The 18,507-nt window shown below is 28.9% G+C and overlaps 2 protein-coding genes across 2 annotated transcripts; one reads left to right on the top strand and one right to left on the bottom strand.

The window, feature by feature from the left end:
- The first annotated feature begins 866 nt into the window (after positions 1–866).
- LOC111288358 (uncharacterized) lies at positions 867–2,192 on the top strand. Its single transcript, XM_022879233.2, has one exon. It carries the CDS (start codon positions 1,009–1,011, stop codon positions 2,047–2,049), a length of 1,041 nt encoding a protein of 346 aa, XP_022734968.2. The 5' UTR covers positions 867–1,008; the 3' UTR covers positions 2,050–2,192.
- A 2,155-nt stretch (positions 2,193–4,347) lies between these two features.
- Positions 4,348–9,061, bottom strand: LOC111288316 (spermidine synthase-like). Its single transcript, XM_022879154.2, has 9 exons — positions 8,722–9,061; positions 7,184–7,260; positions 6,946–7,068; positions 6,019–6,123; positions 5,684–5,756; positions 5,540–5,611; positions 5,254–5,449; positions 4,853–4,982; positions 4,348–4,687 (listed from the first exon to the last, which is right to left on the bottom strand). The coding sequence occupies exons 1-9, from the start codon at positions 8,927–8,929 to the stop codon at positions 4,619–4,621; spliced, it is 1,053 nt and encodes a 350-aa protein (XP_022734889.1). The 5' UTR covers positions 8,930–9,061; the 3' UTR covers positions 4,348–4,618.
- Positions 9,062–18,507: the final 9,446 nt, after the last annotated feature.

The raw sequence follows: 18,507 nt of genomic DNA on the forward strand, positions 1-18,507 counted from the left end.
CTGCTATGCTAGCTGGAGAATCCTAGTTGAAAATAGCTCTCAAGTAAAAAATTTATCCAACCAACTTTATAACAAGAGAAATAGCCAGGAATTTAATTGATATCCTGGTAAGAATGTTGTTAGAATTTGCCACTCACTTTACCCCTCCTCTTTCCCTTTAACTAGAGTATTGTAATTTTAATTAATAGATCAGAGCTAAAAGCCTAAAGCATTTGCAACCTTTACTTGTATCCCAGCTGAGGACATGAGCGACCTGGATGTACATTGATGCTTGTTTTTTCTTGTTGAAGTGCTTGGTTTAACGACTCCATCCATGACTGTGATGGATCTTATGAAAGATGGAGTGGTTGTGCGGGTTAGTTCACTTTTTATTGCAAATGTGATGAAGCAGGTATCAAGGATTTAAATAACGATTACGGTCATATTTTCGGTCATATCCGATCGTATCGCGTTTATTGTGTTTTCGGATATAACGGAGATTATTACGGTTATCGCGATTATCACAGTCGTGAATTTTTTTTAATTTTACACAATTTGTTATAAAATATAATAATTATAATTATAATTATAATTATAAAAATTTTTGTTTAATATCTTTTTTAAATCAATTTATGACATTTATGTTTTTTATTTTCTAAAAAAATTAATCATAATTTTATTTAAATTATAATAAAACATTTATATTTGATTTAGTAATAAAATTTTTACTTAAATCAAGTTCATATTCAAAATTAATTTTAGACAAATCAAAACATTAATTAAACATAATACGTTAAATACCAAACATCCATATTTATTTTTATATTTATATTTTAATAAAATTAATTATAAAATTAAATAAATAAAAACCCACATAATTAAAAAAAACTATTCAAAGTCAAGATCAACCAAATAATGGCACGAAGGATTACTGCATCAAAACGCAAGTTTAATTGTATGGCTCAAAAAACAAGAAATTAAACAAAACAAAATGGAAGTCTCAAGTCAAGTCCACGGTTCACCCCACCAATGTACAATATACCCAACAAAGAACCATTTGGTCATATGTTAGGATTGAATTTGGAGGTTGCAGCTATGGAGATAGAAAACCACCATATTATGCCAAAGAAGAAGCTGGAGATGTTTGAAATCCTTAAAGAAGCTATACTTATCCCCTGCAAGAACATCAACTTCATCTTCTTCGAGGTAATCACCTCTTTTCCTTTGTTTTGCTTCTTGGTATACTATGAAATTTTGCTCCAAACAACTCTTTTGGAAACCTCACAGATCCTCAGAACACCCCCGGGTTACATAAACTACTATTGGCCTATACCATTTCATGTCAAAAAACTGAATTGGGAATTTTCCCATAGGCTGATTCAGTTGACCCTTCTTTATTTGCTGCCTTTTCATGTCCTTGAGCTCTGCTCTGTACTTGTGACAGTTGACTTAGCATCTAAGATATATGCCAAAGAGAAATCATTGACTTTCAAAGAAATGATACGGAAACCAATTCAGAAAACAAGGTTGACAGGCACTTTTATCACATCACTCTATGTTCTTTTGTTGTCAACATGCACTCTGCTGGGGTTAATATGGTTAGTAACAAACTACTATGTGGATTTGGGGAACTTCGTTTTCGATGTATTCTTTGACATATTTTATGGAGCAGCTTTTATTGTGTTGCTGATAAAGTACTTGGAATGGACTGCTATGTGGAACATGAGTATTGTAATTTCAATCATGGAGGGTTTATATGGGCATGAAGCATTGGCATTCTCTGCATATTTTATAAGAGGCAGCGAACGCCGAGGACTTCTCTTGATGCTTGTTTTCTTTGTTTGGGGAAATGGTTTACGTTTGCCATGCCTCTATGCCATATGCTTTGAAGGAGGGAATGGAATTATAGCACAAGTTAGCTTGTTCTGTGTGTGTAATGTGATAAAGTGGATAGCTTGCATGGTATATTTCTATGACTGTAAGGTGCGAATTTTAGAAAAGAAAGTTGATGAGGAAAGAGGAGGAAAGGATGAGCAGTTGACAAACAAGCAATGTGTGAAGAAAACCTGACTGCTTTAATTTTAAAGCGATTATGAAAGCAAAACAATTGTACCCTGTCAAAAGACTCAAGAACAGTGCCACGTAATATGAAAATATGAATTTAAAGCATTATCATTAATAAATGATATGCTATATTTACTACTTATAAACTAGCATTGTAAATTCCAATTTCCACTAGAAAACATGCTTTATCGCTTCATAATAATTTAATGGGATAATGTCTTATATGGCCCCTAAATTATTGTAGTTTGTTAGATTTTGTACCTAAATTAAAAAAATTACTATATAGATACCTAAACTCTAAAATCATATATCAATTTGGTCCAAAATTTAACAACTAAGTTGTTGACTTAGTTGTTTTAGCCAATAAAAATCCGCCATTTAGACATAAAATGACATGTCATGCTTACATGTTATGCTTACGTGGTCATATATTCTAAAAAAAATTTGAATAAGTAAACAAAAATTAATTTCCCCTTAAATTATAAATTTCAAATTCAATGCCTAAACTCTAAATCCCAAACTGGATTTTTACATGAGGTAAATTTTTTTTATTTTTTTTTTAAGAATTTTTACTTGTAAATTACCTAAACCAAACATAGGGGTAATTTTTACAACAAAAAAAACTCTATTAAAACCTTAATTTGTCTACACCCAAACCACTGCGCCAAAAAATTACCATCATCAACCCCATCTTATCGTTGTTATCACTAACTCAACAACTCATCGAAATCACTACTTAATCAACATCATCATACCCTATCGCAACTCTTAAGCCACCATTCCCATCAATATCAGCTAGCCGACATCCTCGAGGTATCACATCAATCAAAAAAAAAAATTTACCTGAGCAAATGCACAAAAAGGAAAGAGTTTCAATTTGGAGAAATTTTGAGTGGGCTTTGGGTCTTATTTTTTGAAGGGAAGGAGGATCAAGGAAATACAAAAAAAAGAGATCCAATTGGTGACAACTTTAGATTTAGGAGCTTTGAAACATTTTGGGAGAAAACCAAGTTGAGAAATGGAAAGAAAAGGAGGAGAGCTTTGTTCGGGTGAAATCGAAGACCAAATCAACATCGACAAGCGGTGGTTGACAGTGGTGAGCGGCAATCTAATAGGTTGTTAGTTGTTGGAATCTAGGTTAATGGAGAGGTGATAGTCTACTTGTTTTTTTAAGGGAGGAAAGAAATGAATTGGAAAAAAAAAAAAAAAACCTTTATGTTTTATACTTGGCCACATAAGCATGATATATAAGCAACTACCTAAAATGAGATGTCATTTTGTGACCAGATGTCAAATTTTTATTGGCTAAAATGGCCAAATAAGCTAGTCTACTAATGGAGTTAAGTCCTAAATTATATTGATACACAAATCAAGAGTTTAGTTATCTAATTAGAAATTTTTTTAGTTTAGGTATCACATTAAAACAATTATAATAGTTGAAGGGCTATATAGGACATTATTCCTAATTTGATTGAAACTGAGTTTGAGGCTGCTTTGTGTTAGGCCAAAAAGCCCCAATCAATTTAATATTCATGTTAGCAGAAGCAAATCAAATCATCAATTAAACACCCGAGAAAGCAATTTAACGTAGTTTAATCCAATTGATATATGTCTATTTATGAGAAAAAATTCATTAATTGTAGAGAATTACAAACCTACATCAAATCAATCTCATTCATTATTAATATTTATAGATCATTTCATTCTCCTCTAGTTCTATGAAGTATTCTCAACCCAAACAAACATATATTCATGTGTATCCATGTAACATATTTATGTGCTTCTCTAATGTACTCAAACATATACACCCATAAAGACGTTAATCTCTTATAATTTTATGAGGCATCTATCTAATAAAACTTTATAATTTTTTTACATATTTTTTTTATATTTAATCTTATAAAGACTCTATCTATTTATAAGTGTACTAACTTGTCTATCAAAAATCATTTTCTTATTAGAATTTCTCTTCTGTAAGTTTTTCATCCATTAAATAATATATAACAAATCTTAAACAAATCTCTTATGAGATTTGAGTCACCATTTTCAATATTTTGTGTTTGGCAAAGGAGACTCATGAGTATGTTCATAGCTTGGAGACAAAGGAATGAATTGCAAGTTATTTGAATGTCAAACCTACTTAATGCTAAGATGATTGCATGAAAATAAATTGAATGAACCAACTAGAGTAAACCTCGAGTTCATGTTTGCTATTATTTTGCATAATCTGATCGGCATGGAGAATATGAAAGCGCTGATCATAGCCAGAGGTGAGAAGAGAAACTGAATAATCAATTATATAAGTTAAATGAAATAGAATCTATTATCTATCAATGCATAAACGGGAAGGAACTCTTTAAATTTTCAGCATAATGTTATGGTATGCCCTTTTGGCTTATCTACAAACAATGAAGTAAACCGTATAAATCAGAGAAAATTTCTCTTCCCAAGATACACAAAAAGAGCATTAATTAAACTTCCAAATCCCAGGTTCATCACCACACCAGATCATCTAGCAAGGATGAAAATTAATGTTCCAAAACAACAAGAACACTGCAAAAGATCTTCAAAATTTTCATACTTGAGGTTTTGAATCAATCACCTTCTTTGCAAAGGATGGTAAACAGAAAGCAGCTGAATGAATCTGAAATCAAGAACAATAAAAATGATAAGGGTTTCAAACAAGTGAATCATAAGTTACGAAGCCTTAACATAAGAGGGAAAAGGGGGTGGTTAAAATTTTAAAATGTGAATCACAAATTACTTTCTCACATAATAATAAAGAATTTAGAGTAGAGCAGAGTCACACCTCAGAGTTGTAAAACCTTAGGGGTCGTTTTGATTTGCAGCAGCCATCATCAGTGTCTATAGGATTCACAGGATGCTTGAAGTCAACAGGTGGTCCCTCAGTTGAGCAAAGCATGAAACCAATCATACCACTGTAAAAAATAAAATAAAATGCTCTATGATAAGAAGCTTGGGCAACATGTATAACACTAAACAAGTTATGCAAACACAATTCAATGCACCACATAATGATGCAGGTGCATAAGATATATCGCAATTCAAAGGAGGAAAGCCATCCATTGAATTTGAGGGCATTAACAGCATAAATCAACACATAGGGAGAACATATAGGGAGATGGTGGAACCATTAGAAAAGAAAGCAGTTGGTCATATGATGAAGGAAAGGTCATTAGTAGTATATGCCTTGGGTATGTAGGAACTGTAGTCCATGCATAGTTAACAGAGCCTTTGAAGATTTGGCGGCAGTTTGCTACAACATCCTCAATTATGTGCATATGTAGCCAGATACTTTCTGCCTGGGTACAGACCACTCCACCTGGACAAAGAGCCCTTGCCACTGACTCAAAAAAGGGCTTCTCAAAGAGCTCTTGTGCAGGACCTGAGATGGCAAACAATGACTCAAATGTTTAAAGATCCTAAACCATTCAGAACAAAGAAAATAATACAAAATTTCCAAAAATAGCATTACCTATTGGGTCAGAAGAATCCACTATAATTGCATCATAAGTACCTTCTGGAACAGCCTTCAAAAATGCAACTCCTGAAACACAAAAGGTCATTAATGATTGATATAAAATAGAATGTAAAAACACCAAAAAATAGTTTGCCTTACCATCTCCAATATGAAGGGTCACACGGGGATCCTCATAACCAACAGCAATGTCAGGGAAAAATTGTTTAGAAACCTAGCACATACAAAAATGCATATTGTTATAAGAAAAAAGCTCCCTCAAAGAATGGTTGCACATTCCTAGCCAATTGGTCTAAATTATAGAAGCCCAAGTAAAAATTGCTGAAATAGAAAACTTGCATTTTGCATAAAAATCCTGTGTTAAGGATGACATTGAATCTAAAAACAACTTTACCGTCTTCCTATCAATCAATTACAACTTAATACGAATGATATAAACTGTGTGAAAGGCAAGAAAGATTCATGTCATTACTCACATCAACTACCATCTTATCAATTTCACAGATGTCAATCTGCTCAATAGAAGAATGACGAGAAACTTCCCGGAGAACTCCACCATCTCCACCACCAATAACCAAAACCTGGTGGAAAAAAAAAATACCAGCAGGATTTGAAGAAGAAAACAGATATGATAAGAATGCCTGTCAAATAATTTGGTCTTAGGTAAAGTACTCTTAGAAGCAAGCCCCCAACAGAAGCCACACATTACAACAAAATAAATTAAAAAAAAAAAAGAGAATATGCAAAGAAGTAAAATATATCCAACTTCCACCAAAAAAGCTATAAAATAGAAATAATTCCCCTGCTGGTAAAATATTAGCACTTCATAATCATTAAATTTTATTGGTTTGCTTTTATTTAATAGGTTCTTCAGGTAGGGGAGACTCTCATTAACAGTCAGAGGAAAAGAAAACAATTTAAAACTTGATGGTTATTGTAGGCTTTGTAGCAAAGAGGAAAAGACAATTCTCCACAAAGTAATAAAATATACAATAGTCTGAAAATCAAGTCAAAACAACAAATGAAATCATTTTCAATGGATCTCAGTAATCACAATAGTCTGAAAATCAAGTCAAAACAACAAATGAAATCCTTTTCAATGGTTCTCAGTAATCATCATAAGGTCCCTTCACTACAATTATGAAAAATTTAACATTTTTTTCAACTATTCTCTGCACTATCCACATGCATCTGCTAACAGTTAAATATCACGAGTGAGGACTATAAAATTTCAAGCCTTAATGAATCTAAAATGTGGCAAGATATTTACTTCAAATATTTTATTACCACATACAAATGTGCTATAAAACTACTCATTGCATCCAAACCAGATAGATGACTGACTTTGATATCTACAGTTGTTAGTTGTACACAACATTGCAGTAACATGGTAGCTAAAATACCTTCTTTGGATTTGGAATAGAGCAAAGAGGAAGGTGAGTGATCATTTCTTGATATGCACATTCATCTCTCTCTGTGAGCTGAATCACGCCATCCAAAACAAGAACCTTCCCATATGTTGATGACTGCAAAAGGTACCATATTTAACAATTTCACTTCAAGACATGATAATTCTAAAAGAAACTAAACAAGGAAAAAAGAAGCTAGAAAAACTGATATTCTCCTTGGAGCACCAAATACCTGAAAGACCAAAACATTCTGGTAATCAGATTTCCCTTGAAATAAAATCTTTTCTACCTTTAACGAATGTGCCTCTCCTGCATATTTCAGTATAAAAGAGGTTCATGAAAGATGTTGATATGTCTTTTAAATTAATAAATAAAAAGGAAGTATCTTTTCAATAAAACATTATGCAATTTCCTCCCTTACATCTATCTTAATTTAAGGAAACTTACAAAGCCCAAGGTATGGAACAGGATCAAACTCTATGAACAAAAATTCATATAAATCTCACTAAAAAGTAAAAAAGACCCTGAAGTTGTAAACCTAAGACTGGGCTCATACTCTACCTCTTCCATAATAACTACTAGAGAAAGAATCCATAAACTCAGGAGAGATAGTAATGGATTCACATAAAGATTTATGAACGAATATAGATCCAACCTCATTATTAAACAAACAATACATTTGCGATTAAGAAAATATCCATAAGTGACTTTATGCAACCAGGACAGGGTTCAGAGAGACCAATAAATGGCGTTTTTGACTCTGTTAGACCTAATTATCCCACGATTCAGCAAATTTTCAAGCAGTATCAACCATGAGATCATCACGCATGACATAACCAAGCAAGTTTATGCAAAGAAGCATAAACTCCTAACATTCAACGAAGTTGTCAGCTAAATATGTACATAAGACACCGTATTAAGGGAATTGTAGAAAAAACAAGTTTCACAGAAGTAATTGAGCATAAGCAACTGCAGTTGGTCACTACTAGAAAAGGGTAAAGGTCTTTTAAAAAGAAATGAAATCCAAGTGAAGCTAGGACATTTTTCATTGGTAGTTAAGTAGTAATTAGTGTTATCATTAAAAAAATGAAGTTTTTATTTATTTATTTGTTTATTTATTTTTATGGAGTTGTTTTCGTAGCATAGAATTCATCATAGACCCACTATACAAGCAGAAATGACATGTTATATGAGATGTGCAAACGAGTGGCACATGTTTAACATTGATAAACAAATCCCGTCCTCCATATGGAACCATTTGAGAACTCTTTTAAAAGGAACAAAATTTTTTAAAAAAATCAGCTAAGAAACAACTGAAAGGGGAAAACCAATTTGAGAATAAGATCATAAACGAAGAAGAACCTGATGATATTCAAACGGCTTTTAACAAATGAATTCAAAATCAGTATTATCCTTAGAGGGAACGAATATGTTATATAAATAAATAAACAAAACAAAAGAAATCCTCCATTGAAAACAGTCGAAGCCAAATAAAAGCACAGAAATTGACTCACCCATCATCTAAAATAGATCACTAACCATAAATAAATAAATAAATATATGCAATTGCTTACATAAAAACATACCCCAAAATCAGTGAGGGAAAAAGCAAAGAAAAAGAAATAACACAGAGTCAAGAAAAAAGCCCCTTTAGTTACAGAGGAATGAAAAGAAGCAAAAGGAGTGAAACCTTTTTACATTCGTTTCTCAAAACAATGTAAAGAAAAGAAAGGGGGGAAAAATGGGAATTTAGAGAGTTAAGAAACGCACCAGGCCACATTGGGCTAATCTCAGAGAACCATCCAGGAATAACAGAGGATATTCCATCATCTTTCTTAACGTTATTGGAAGTGTTATTGTTATCACCTTCCGTTTCCATGGCAGCAGCAGCAGCAGAAACCCCGTTTTCTTCATCTTCTCTCAGCCTCTTAACGGGCAAATCCGTACAACTCACAGGGGCACCACTCTCTTCTGCCATAGAGACACTGAAAATAACCAGAAAGCAAAAAGACCTAAAAAGAGAGATAGAAACTGAAAAAACAGTTGCAAAACCTTGGGTTTGCTACTGAAAGAGAGAGGCCGCACGCTATGTCTTGCTTTTGTAGTAGGGATGATAAAGCAAAACAGGGTAATCATTGGCACCCAAAAATCTCTCCATTCATTCTAAAAAATTAATTTTTAAAAAAATTATTTAAATATTTATTAATTATTTATTCTTTTGTGTTTTTATTCCCTTTCTCAATAAGTTATTGGAAATAAATCTTCGAAAATTTTTTTAATACATAAAAATTTATTTTTAAAAAATTTTAATTTTATCAAAAATTTATTTTCAAAAAGTATTACAATTATTTGAAAGTACAATTTTGAAAAGCATTGTAATTATTAAGATATGTATTTTTGGAATTAATTTTTTACTTTAGTTTTTTTTGTTACAATCATTTTATCAATGTCTCGCTCAAGAATATTGGATGTCTCTTGCTACAACTTCCAAATGGATTTATAATGATTTCTTTGACATTTAGGATGCTTAAATCTCACAGGAGAAACCTTAATCTTTCAGCTAAACACTATTCATTCAATAATGTTCACAACTTTTATTCATTCTAACAAACGTGCATTTAAAAGACATCACTAATTGTAAAAAGCACTTGTGCAAATGGCTACTACACCATATGCAATGAGGCAGTTACACTCCATCACACATGGTGTAACTGCTAATTTGCACAAGTGCCTTTTCATACTTAGTAGTTCCTCTCATATACATATATGTCAAAATTGTAAAAAAATTACAAACATTATTGAACGGACAGTGCCTAGTGGCCAAAAGATTTGATGTCCCTATTGGTGGATTTGTTAGTCTGTTGATGATATAATGAGGTAAATTCTTATGTACCGAAAAGTTATTTGATCGTTATTGGTGGCCAACGGTTATTGTGTACTGAAAATTCATTTTTAAAAGTTTTTGAACGATTCCAAAAATGAATGTTTGGGAAACCATTAAAAAATTCTGAAAATACACTTCTAAAAATTCTTAAAGGTTTTCAAAAGTAGATATCTAAAAGCTTTTTAGGGATTTTGAAAATGAATTTTTGATACATTAAAGAAGTTTTTGGACACCCATTATGAAAACCTTCAACAAAGTTTGAAAATTCATTTCTAAAATGTTCGAATCGCCACCTCTAATCGTAGTCTTAAACTTAAAATCCTAAGTATGTGTATGGTTTATATAAATAAAGCTGTTTTTTATTTTTATTTTCATAGAAAATAGAAAATGAATTAGAAAACTTGTTTGGTTGAAAAAATAAAAAATATTTTTTAGAAAATGAAAATGATCAAAATTTGAAAACAAAAAAAAGTTGTTTTGATCATTTTTTATGAAAACAATTTGGAGGAAATGGAGAATTTGTAAAATTAAAGGTTTAAAATTTTTTTTTATTTTAAGACAAATACCTAAGGAACTCAGGTTCAAATAATTAGGTTTACAAAATAATACCTTTACAAGTGTAACTTGCTTGCAAGACTTTATTTCTCTTTCTAAAGGGATTTTCACTATTCTTTCTCTCTCAAATAGACCTAAAAGTTCCAACTTCATTTTCAAGTACTTTTCTTCCCATAAACTATGATTTTTTTTTTTTTGCATTATGTTTATTGAATGATTCAATCGTATGAACCCATGCATGTTCATTGAACACCCGATCTATCTTATTACCTTCACAAACCTATTCTAACATAAGGTCAATAAAAAATTGGTCCATTTTCACAATAATGCAATAAAATTTTGCAATTGTTAATGATTTACTTGTATTATAAATAGTATCTAGATATTTGTTACAATATATTTCTTTTAGTTTTATTAATTTCATTAAGTTTGGAGTTGCTTATGTTTTACAAAATTTCATTGGTTTCTTGATGATTAACTTGTATTTTAAATAGTATTTAGATGGGAGAGAAGGGTAAAGATGTTGATGCAAAAGATTGGCCAAAAGCAAATGAGGAAGCATATATTCATCTTTTAATTGAAAAAGAGAAGGAAAGTTACAATCATCTACATTTAAGAATGAAGTATAGTTAGAGATAAATAATGAGTTGTATGATACAACTAGAGTATATTATGGTATTGAAAGATTGAAAGGTGAGTTCAATCAATTACACACAAAGTATCATCATTTTTCTGAATTAATTGAACATATTAAAGTTAAATGGGATGTGATATCCAACACTGTTAATGCAACACAACAAGTTTGAAAATTTTTTTAAGGTAAAATTAATTTACATTTTCCTTTTATTTTATAGATTATAATATATATTTATTTATCTCATGCTTTTTTTTATAGTATAGAAAAATAAAGATTTCAAAAAGTTCAAAAAGTAAGCTTGTGCAGATTATGAATTGCTTGGTGAAATATTCAACATAATGACTACAACCAAAAAACTTCAACAATATCCACTGAAAATCCATTATCTCCCATTAAAGAAAGGTGCTTGAAAGAAGAATTTGTATTTGGTACTATGTAAGTTGATTTAGGTGACAACAATTTAGAATGTAAGGTAAAAAACCGTAATGTTCATTCAGTTTTGGATGAGCATCAATCTAGCAAAGTGAATAAAATAGATAAGAGAGATTTATTTTTGAAAAAGTGGGCTGCTACATTAAGTGAAAAAGAAGAAGTTGTTAAAGTAAAAGTTGAGATACACAAATCATCTACTAATAGTGGAAGTATCACTTTTGATTTTAGATCTGATCTTTATTCTATAAGTATATGCATGGGCCTTTTGAAAAAAATGGAAAGTGTTTCTTCTTGTTCTTATAATAAAGTAATAAAAAATTTCACATCAACAAAATAAAGACAAATTTTTGTTGAAATATTCAATGTGAAACGAAAAGATTAGATGGATAGCTTGCTTAAATTCTATATTTTTTTTAACATATCAATAGTTAACTTCTATTTTTGTGTTATGTAATAATATTCTAACATTCAAATATGGAATGTACAGAATATGTGATGATATTTTATCATTATATTATGGAATATATGGTTGTTGAATGACTAATACATATTTTTTCTACTTTGTTATAGTAACTGAAATTGTTATAGCAAATATAATGCACTAACAAAACATTGATATTTGTTATTTTGCAAGTAATTACAATGAGTATTAGCTCTAGTTTAAAAAGTTTGTATGATTTAGATTATGAAATGGGATAATTTATACTTATAAATTCTGTCTACGAGCACTATAAGGCCAACTTGTTTAAGATGTTATTTAGGACTTCTATATTAAGTGAAAAAGCATATGTTATGGAGATTTTAGATGAAACCCTACGGCAGGTTATGGAATGTTTCATATGAGAAAATATGTTTTTTTTTTAATTTTTGTGATAGGTTAGAAACGGAACATCTTTTACAAGATGAAATTTTGGTTTCTATGGAAGAAGCAGTTGTAATATTTTTATATATAATTGGCTAAAATGAACACAACAAGTTACGGTTGATCATTTTTTATATTCAGCCAAGATTTTTTCTACATGGTTTGAAAAAGCTTTGGTTGCTATTTGTAAATTAGGAACTAAAATCATTTGTCTTAGAACTTAAAGTGAGGTTTAACCAGAAATTGTTAGAAATCGTAATTGGTTCATATATTTCAAGGTATGTTATATATAATACTATTTTTTTATTTTTTTGAAATTTTTTATGTAGAATAACATAATTTATATATTTATTTATTTTTATTAATTAAATATTGTATTAGAGCTATTGATAACACTGAAATATTTACTCAAGCTCTCATATCAAAGTAAGTACTATTTCGAAATAAAAAGCAAAATATGTCACAGAATGTAATGGTAGCTTACTCTCATGATATGCTTTTTACATTTGTGTGTGCTGGATGGAAAGACACAGCTCATGACACAAGAGTTTTTGTTAATGCAATACTAAGTAATTTTACTACACAAATTTTATTTGATGCAAAATGCTGGTGCTTTTTAATTTATATAATTATTTTTTAGAACTATTTAATTGGTTAATGTTGTTTATGTAATTTTCATATTTCTTATGATATTGTAGGTAAATATTACGTAATGGATGCTAGATACCCAAACATACTTAGATTTTTAGAGTCATTTTGTAAATAAAGATATCATGCACGAAACTTTATAAGCTGCACCAACCAAGATGGAAGGAAGAATTATTTAATATGAGGTATTTTTTTGTTCATAATGTGATTGAACGAAATATTAGAGTGCTAAAAAATGTTGCCACATTGAAGGATATGCCTAATTATCCTCTTAGAAAACAATGTCATATACCAAAAACATGTTTTACTATGCATAATTTCATTAGGTTGGAAGTAAAAAAAGATGAATTGTTTGAAAAAGGTGAAAGGGAAAACATACAGACATTTGATAACATAGAAGCAACTTTTACTAATTCAAACAATAAGCAAATTGCATTTGATATATTACAAACAGCTGAAATGACTCAAATTAGAGAAAAGATTGCTACATTTTTTTGGAATAGTTATAGGCAAAATTGAGATTTCAAAAACTATGACAATTAAGAAGTGATGTTAGTTGTCCAATATTAAAGTATATTTTTTTTATTAACATTATGAATTGATTTTAATTTGAATTTTTTATTTATTTTAATTGCAATTAGCTTTTATTATTTAATTATATTTTTTAAAAAGATGGAATTTACTTAATTATTTAATTATTATTTTAATATTTTTTATTTTAAAAATGAACATACCAAACACATTTTCACAAATTTCATTTTTGAAAACAAATTTTCATTTTGTGCATCGAACATGTTTTTTAAAATTTAGAAAATAAAAGATAAAAACTATTTTCAAAAAATAAAAATAGAAAATGAAAACAAAAAATATTTTCATTAACCAATCATAGCCTACATTTTTTGAAATTAAACACAAAATCAAATAAAAAATAGAAAAAATGATTTTCTTATTATTCTAATCTATCTAACATCAAATGGGTGATTGGGGCCTAATCCCTAAAGCGTTTAGGTTTTTTAGTGAAGAAAAAAATGGGTGTAAGAAGATAGGTGTTTGGGTTTTTAGGAAATTAGTGTTTTGGTTTAGGGTGTGAAGAAAAGAAGAAATGGGTGTTAATAGTAATGGAGTGTAAAGAGAAAAAGAGGGGTGCAAATAGCACCACTTAAAGCAAAATTCTACTTCAAGCAAAGAATGATTAAAGAAAAAAATCAAATAGAATAATAATATTATGAGTTTATATTTGATACATTATTAATGTATAAATTTTATACGCTATCACTTTATTAATGAGCAAAATATCAATCCTACACAAATTAAAATTTTTTAAAAAATTTACTTATTAATTAGTTGTCATCATCTAATTAACTGATAGTGTATAAAATCTATACACTATCAGTTAATTAGATGATAATACTTCATTAATGAATAAATATTAACTCTTAAAATAAATATATATAAATTAAATTTTTTTAAAAAATTTACTCATAAATGAGGTGTTATCATCTAATTCACCTTATTAAAGAGTTGTAATCATCTAATTCACTAATAGTATATAGATACTAATATTGTATCAAATATAAACTTGAATTTATATTTGATATACTGTTAGTATATAGATTTTATACATTATTAGTTAATCAGATGATGACATTTAATTAATGAGTAAATATCAAACCTTACAATAAATGTACATAAATTAAAATTTTTTAAAAAATTTACTCATTAATAAAATGTTATTATCCAATTCAACTAATTAATGAGTTGTTATCATTTAATTCACTAATAAAATATAAAATCTATACACTAACAATATATCAAATATAAACTCTAATAAATTTAATTTATATCATCGATCAATTAGGAAGAATATGCTTGTAAATAACATGTCTTTTATGTAAGTAGTGCCTGCTGGCCTTTTCCTTCCTTTTTGTTTTTACTTTTTTTTCATAATTAATCTTACTTAATATTAATGATCTCTTGTGTGAAAGCACAAATAAGATAGCTCTTTTTATGCAAAATAAAATATTACTTAGAAAAAGAAAAAAAAGTAGTATTTAATTATCTTTTAATTATATAATTAGAATGAATAAATATTATTATTTTTGAGAAAAAAATTAATTACATTTGTGTAAATTCTATATTTTTATTTTTAAATAAAAAATTAAAAATATTAATTTTATATAAAATTAATCATGAATTTATTTTTATTCAAAAATAAAAAAAAGTAAGACTTACTAAGTGGATCTCTACCTTTTTTTATAAAAAAAAAAATACAACAAAACAAAAGAATATTTATATATTATTTTTTTACCAAACTAAGTGGTTAGTTTAGTCAAAGATTGCAAATTAACTTTAAGAAACAAAACAAAAGCTAAATGCCATACATGTAGAACCCGTTTTTTTTTCTAACATAAAAGCAACAACATTTTCTTTAAATATATAAATAATAAAGCAACATCTTAAGAATTGAAGCTCAACAAGAGTCATGCACAACCAAAATCAACAACATAGAACATAGGTGGCCTCAAAATGCTTAAGCCTTTAAATGGCTTTAACTATTTTTTTGTTTGAAAATAATTATTAACTTAAAAAAAAGGTTAGATGAAGGAATTTTCAAGATTAATTAAGGTTATGGAGTAGCAAAGAAATGGTTTTTTTTTTACAATGCAAGTTTTGGTATAAGGTGTAAATTTTCAAGCTATGGATGATTTTTGAGAAAAACTAATTATTTAAGTGGAAAGTGTTAGGAACGTGCGGTCCAACCCTATCATTTTTGGTCAATTAAAGGTCATAGGCCTTAGTCTTTTATCTGAGCTCTAGATAATAAATAAAAATGGGGCCTGTTTAAGCATAAATGGTAATGGCGTTGGAAAGAAAAGAAAAAGAAACTAGAAAAGATAGAAAGAAAGGAGAAAAAGAAAAGTTGCCAGTTGAATGAAAGTCGACCTGTAGTCGATCAAACTAAAATTTTGTCAGCAGATTCACAATTCAATGTTTTACATTTTGAATGATAGAAATCCGGTTTGAAGCTCTTTAGAAATAAATCTCAGGTGTATTTGTTAAGTCACTTATTTGGTGAGATTTCTCTAATTGTCTATTTAGTTGTTGGTTAACTCTAATTTTAGCTAGAAGAGAATTTTATATATTTATTATTTGATAGTGGAGATTTTTCTGATGGTTGTCATAACGTCTAGACCCGAAAATCCATCGTTAGACATTGACTTAAAGGAGTCGCCATCAATCTTTTTTATCTAGGTGCGATTGGCCACCTAAGGAATCTATCCTTTTAAGGAACGCCTAAGCCTAAGGGTCCCTAAAAGAATAGGTTCAGGTCTACTAATTAGAACAAGATTTGAGAGTACAGTTATGTGTGAAGAAGGTTGTAGCACCTTCACAACGCCCATCGAAAGATGGTACCAGCTTAATTTTGTGTTATCCAATAAGCCTAAAAAATTTATCAAGTAATTAATTATTGAAAATTATTTTCATTTGACTTTAATACTTTTTGCAGAAAATTGAAAAAATTCCCTCACCTCAAGAATATGCAAAGAAACTACTATTTCACTTATAGAGACTCCATCGTCGAATTATTTAAATTAAATAAAATTCAAGAAACAAAAAGGAAAAGAAATAAAATAAAAAAATGGTTCAGCTTTAGATATAAATTCTTTTCTCTTCAAAACTTATTGCTTTTGTATAAGAAAAATTGATACTTTCAACTTTTTCTCAAAATATTTTTCTGAAACTTTAATTTTGAGAAAATTTGATACTTTCAACTTTTCCTAAAAAAACACCTTTTTTTAGAAAATTATTTTCAAAAAAAATTGATACTTTCAACTTTTACTCGAAAATATTTTTTAGAAAACTTATTTTCAAGAAAAATTAATACTTTAGATATAATCATTTTCTTTTCAAAACTCATTGCTTTTGTATAAGGAAAATTGATACTTTTAACTTTTCCCAAAAATATTTTTCTGAAACTTTAATTTCAAAAAAAATTGATACTTTTAAATTTTCCTCAAAAAAACTTTTTTTTTAAAAAATTATTTTCAAAGAAAATTGATACTTTTAACTTCTCATTGAAAATATTTTTTAGAAAACTTATTTTCAAGAAAAATTGATACTTTCAACTTTTCCTCAAAAATATTTTCTAGAAAACTTATTTTCAAGAAAAATTGATACTTTCAAATTTTCCTTTAAAATATTTTTTTTTTTGGAATTTTATTTAAAGAAAATAAAATAAAAATAAAAATAAAGGTAAAAATAGAATGAAATAAAATAAAATAAAATAAGAAATATTAAATAATTCTAATCTAATCAACAAATAATAATAATAAATAAATAAAAAAAATGAAAAAAAAAACTTAGAACGCTCGGCTCAGCTCGACTTGAGGAAGAAAATGGCTCGGAGACATAGCTCGACTCAGCTTCGAAAATGACTCGTACTCGGGTCATATGCGGGTCAAACGCGACTTAGCGCTCGGGTCGGGTCGCCTGATTTCAAAACGCATGGATCTTCTGGAATAGTAACACCAAAACGACGTCATTTTCAATAGGTATAAAAGGTTATAACCTCTGTTTTTCAGTAGATCTCCCATTCTCTCTCTCTTTCCTTCTTTTCCTCCTCTTTCTCTCTACTCGATCGAAGAACTTTGGTTGAATCTCGTCAGATTCTGGAAAATATCATCGAAATTTGAGTTTTTCATCGAAAGTTTACTAGAAAGTTGGTCGATTTCTGAAAATAGTTGCCAGAAACTGGGTAGTTAGCCGAAAAATTCAATCGGTGCTAGAAAATTCACCAAAAAACTCAAACTTCGCTGACAAATTCAACCAAAATCTAAAAATTTTTCAAAAATTTCCAGAAAAAAAATCACTTAAAATTCAAAAAAACTTTCCACCAATTTTTAGAGCTGTTCTAACGCATCAAAACTCCTATTTTAGCTTCTATTTTTTCTCTATGTGTCCCATTTTCTGTTCTATTCTAGCACCTATTTATAAGGATTGATCAGAAGAGTTTTTGATCAATCACAATTCCCTCTTATATTGGGATTCAATTCTTGAATCCAATCTGACTCTAATTGAATCTCAAATTCACAGTAGAACTCTAAATTTTCATCCTAATCCCAGTCGAATAAGAAGAAAAAAAATAAAAATAAAAATAATATAATAGATAAATAATAATAATAATAGATAAATAGTAATAAAAATAAATAAGAAAAAAATATAATATATGTTAATAAATAAATAAATATATATGTATATTAATAAATAATATAGTAATAATAAATAATAAAAATTTAGAGAAAAAAAGAAAAAAATAAAAATGGGCCTATCAATTTGGACCAGGCCCAATTGATCCGGGCCTAGACCAAATTGGATGTCTATAGCTACCTCTCTTTGCATATTTTTTGTGAAAAAAAATTACGCAAAGACTTAGACACCCATTCAAGACTCCATTCGTCTTTTTTTTTTTTTTTGCTTTGTTGTGTTAAAATTTGATCAAAGCTCCTCTAAGCAGAATCTCAACGACTTTGAAAAACA

This window comes from Durio zibethinus, chromosome 4, assembly GCF_047325235.1.
Source record: "Durio zibethinus cultivar Kanyao isolate XHJ-2024 chromosome 4, ASM4732523v1, whole genome shotgun sequence".
Taxonomy (NCBI): Eukaryota; Viridiplantae; Streptophyta; class Magnoliopsida; order Malvales; family Malvaceae; genus Durio; species Durio zibethinus.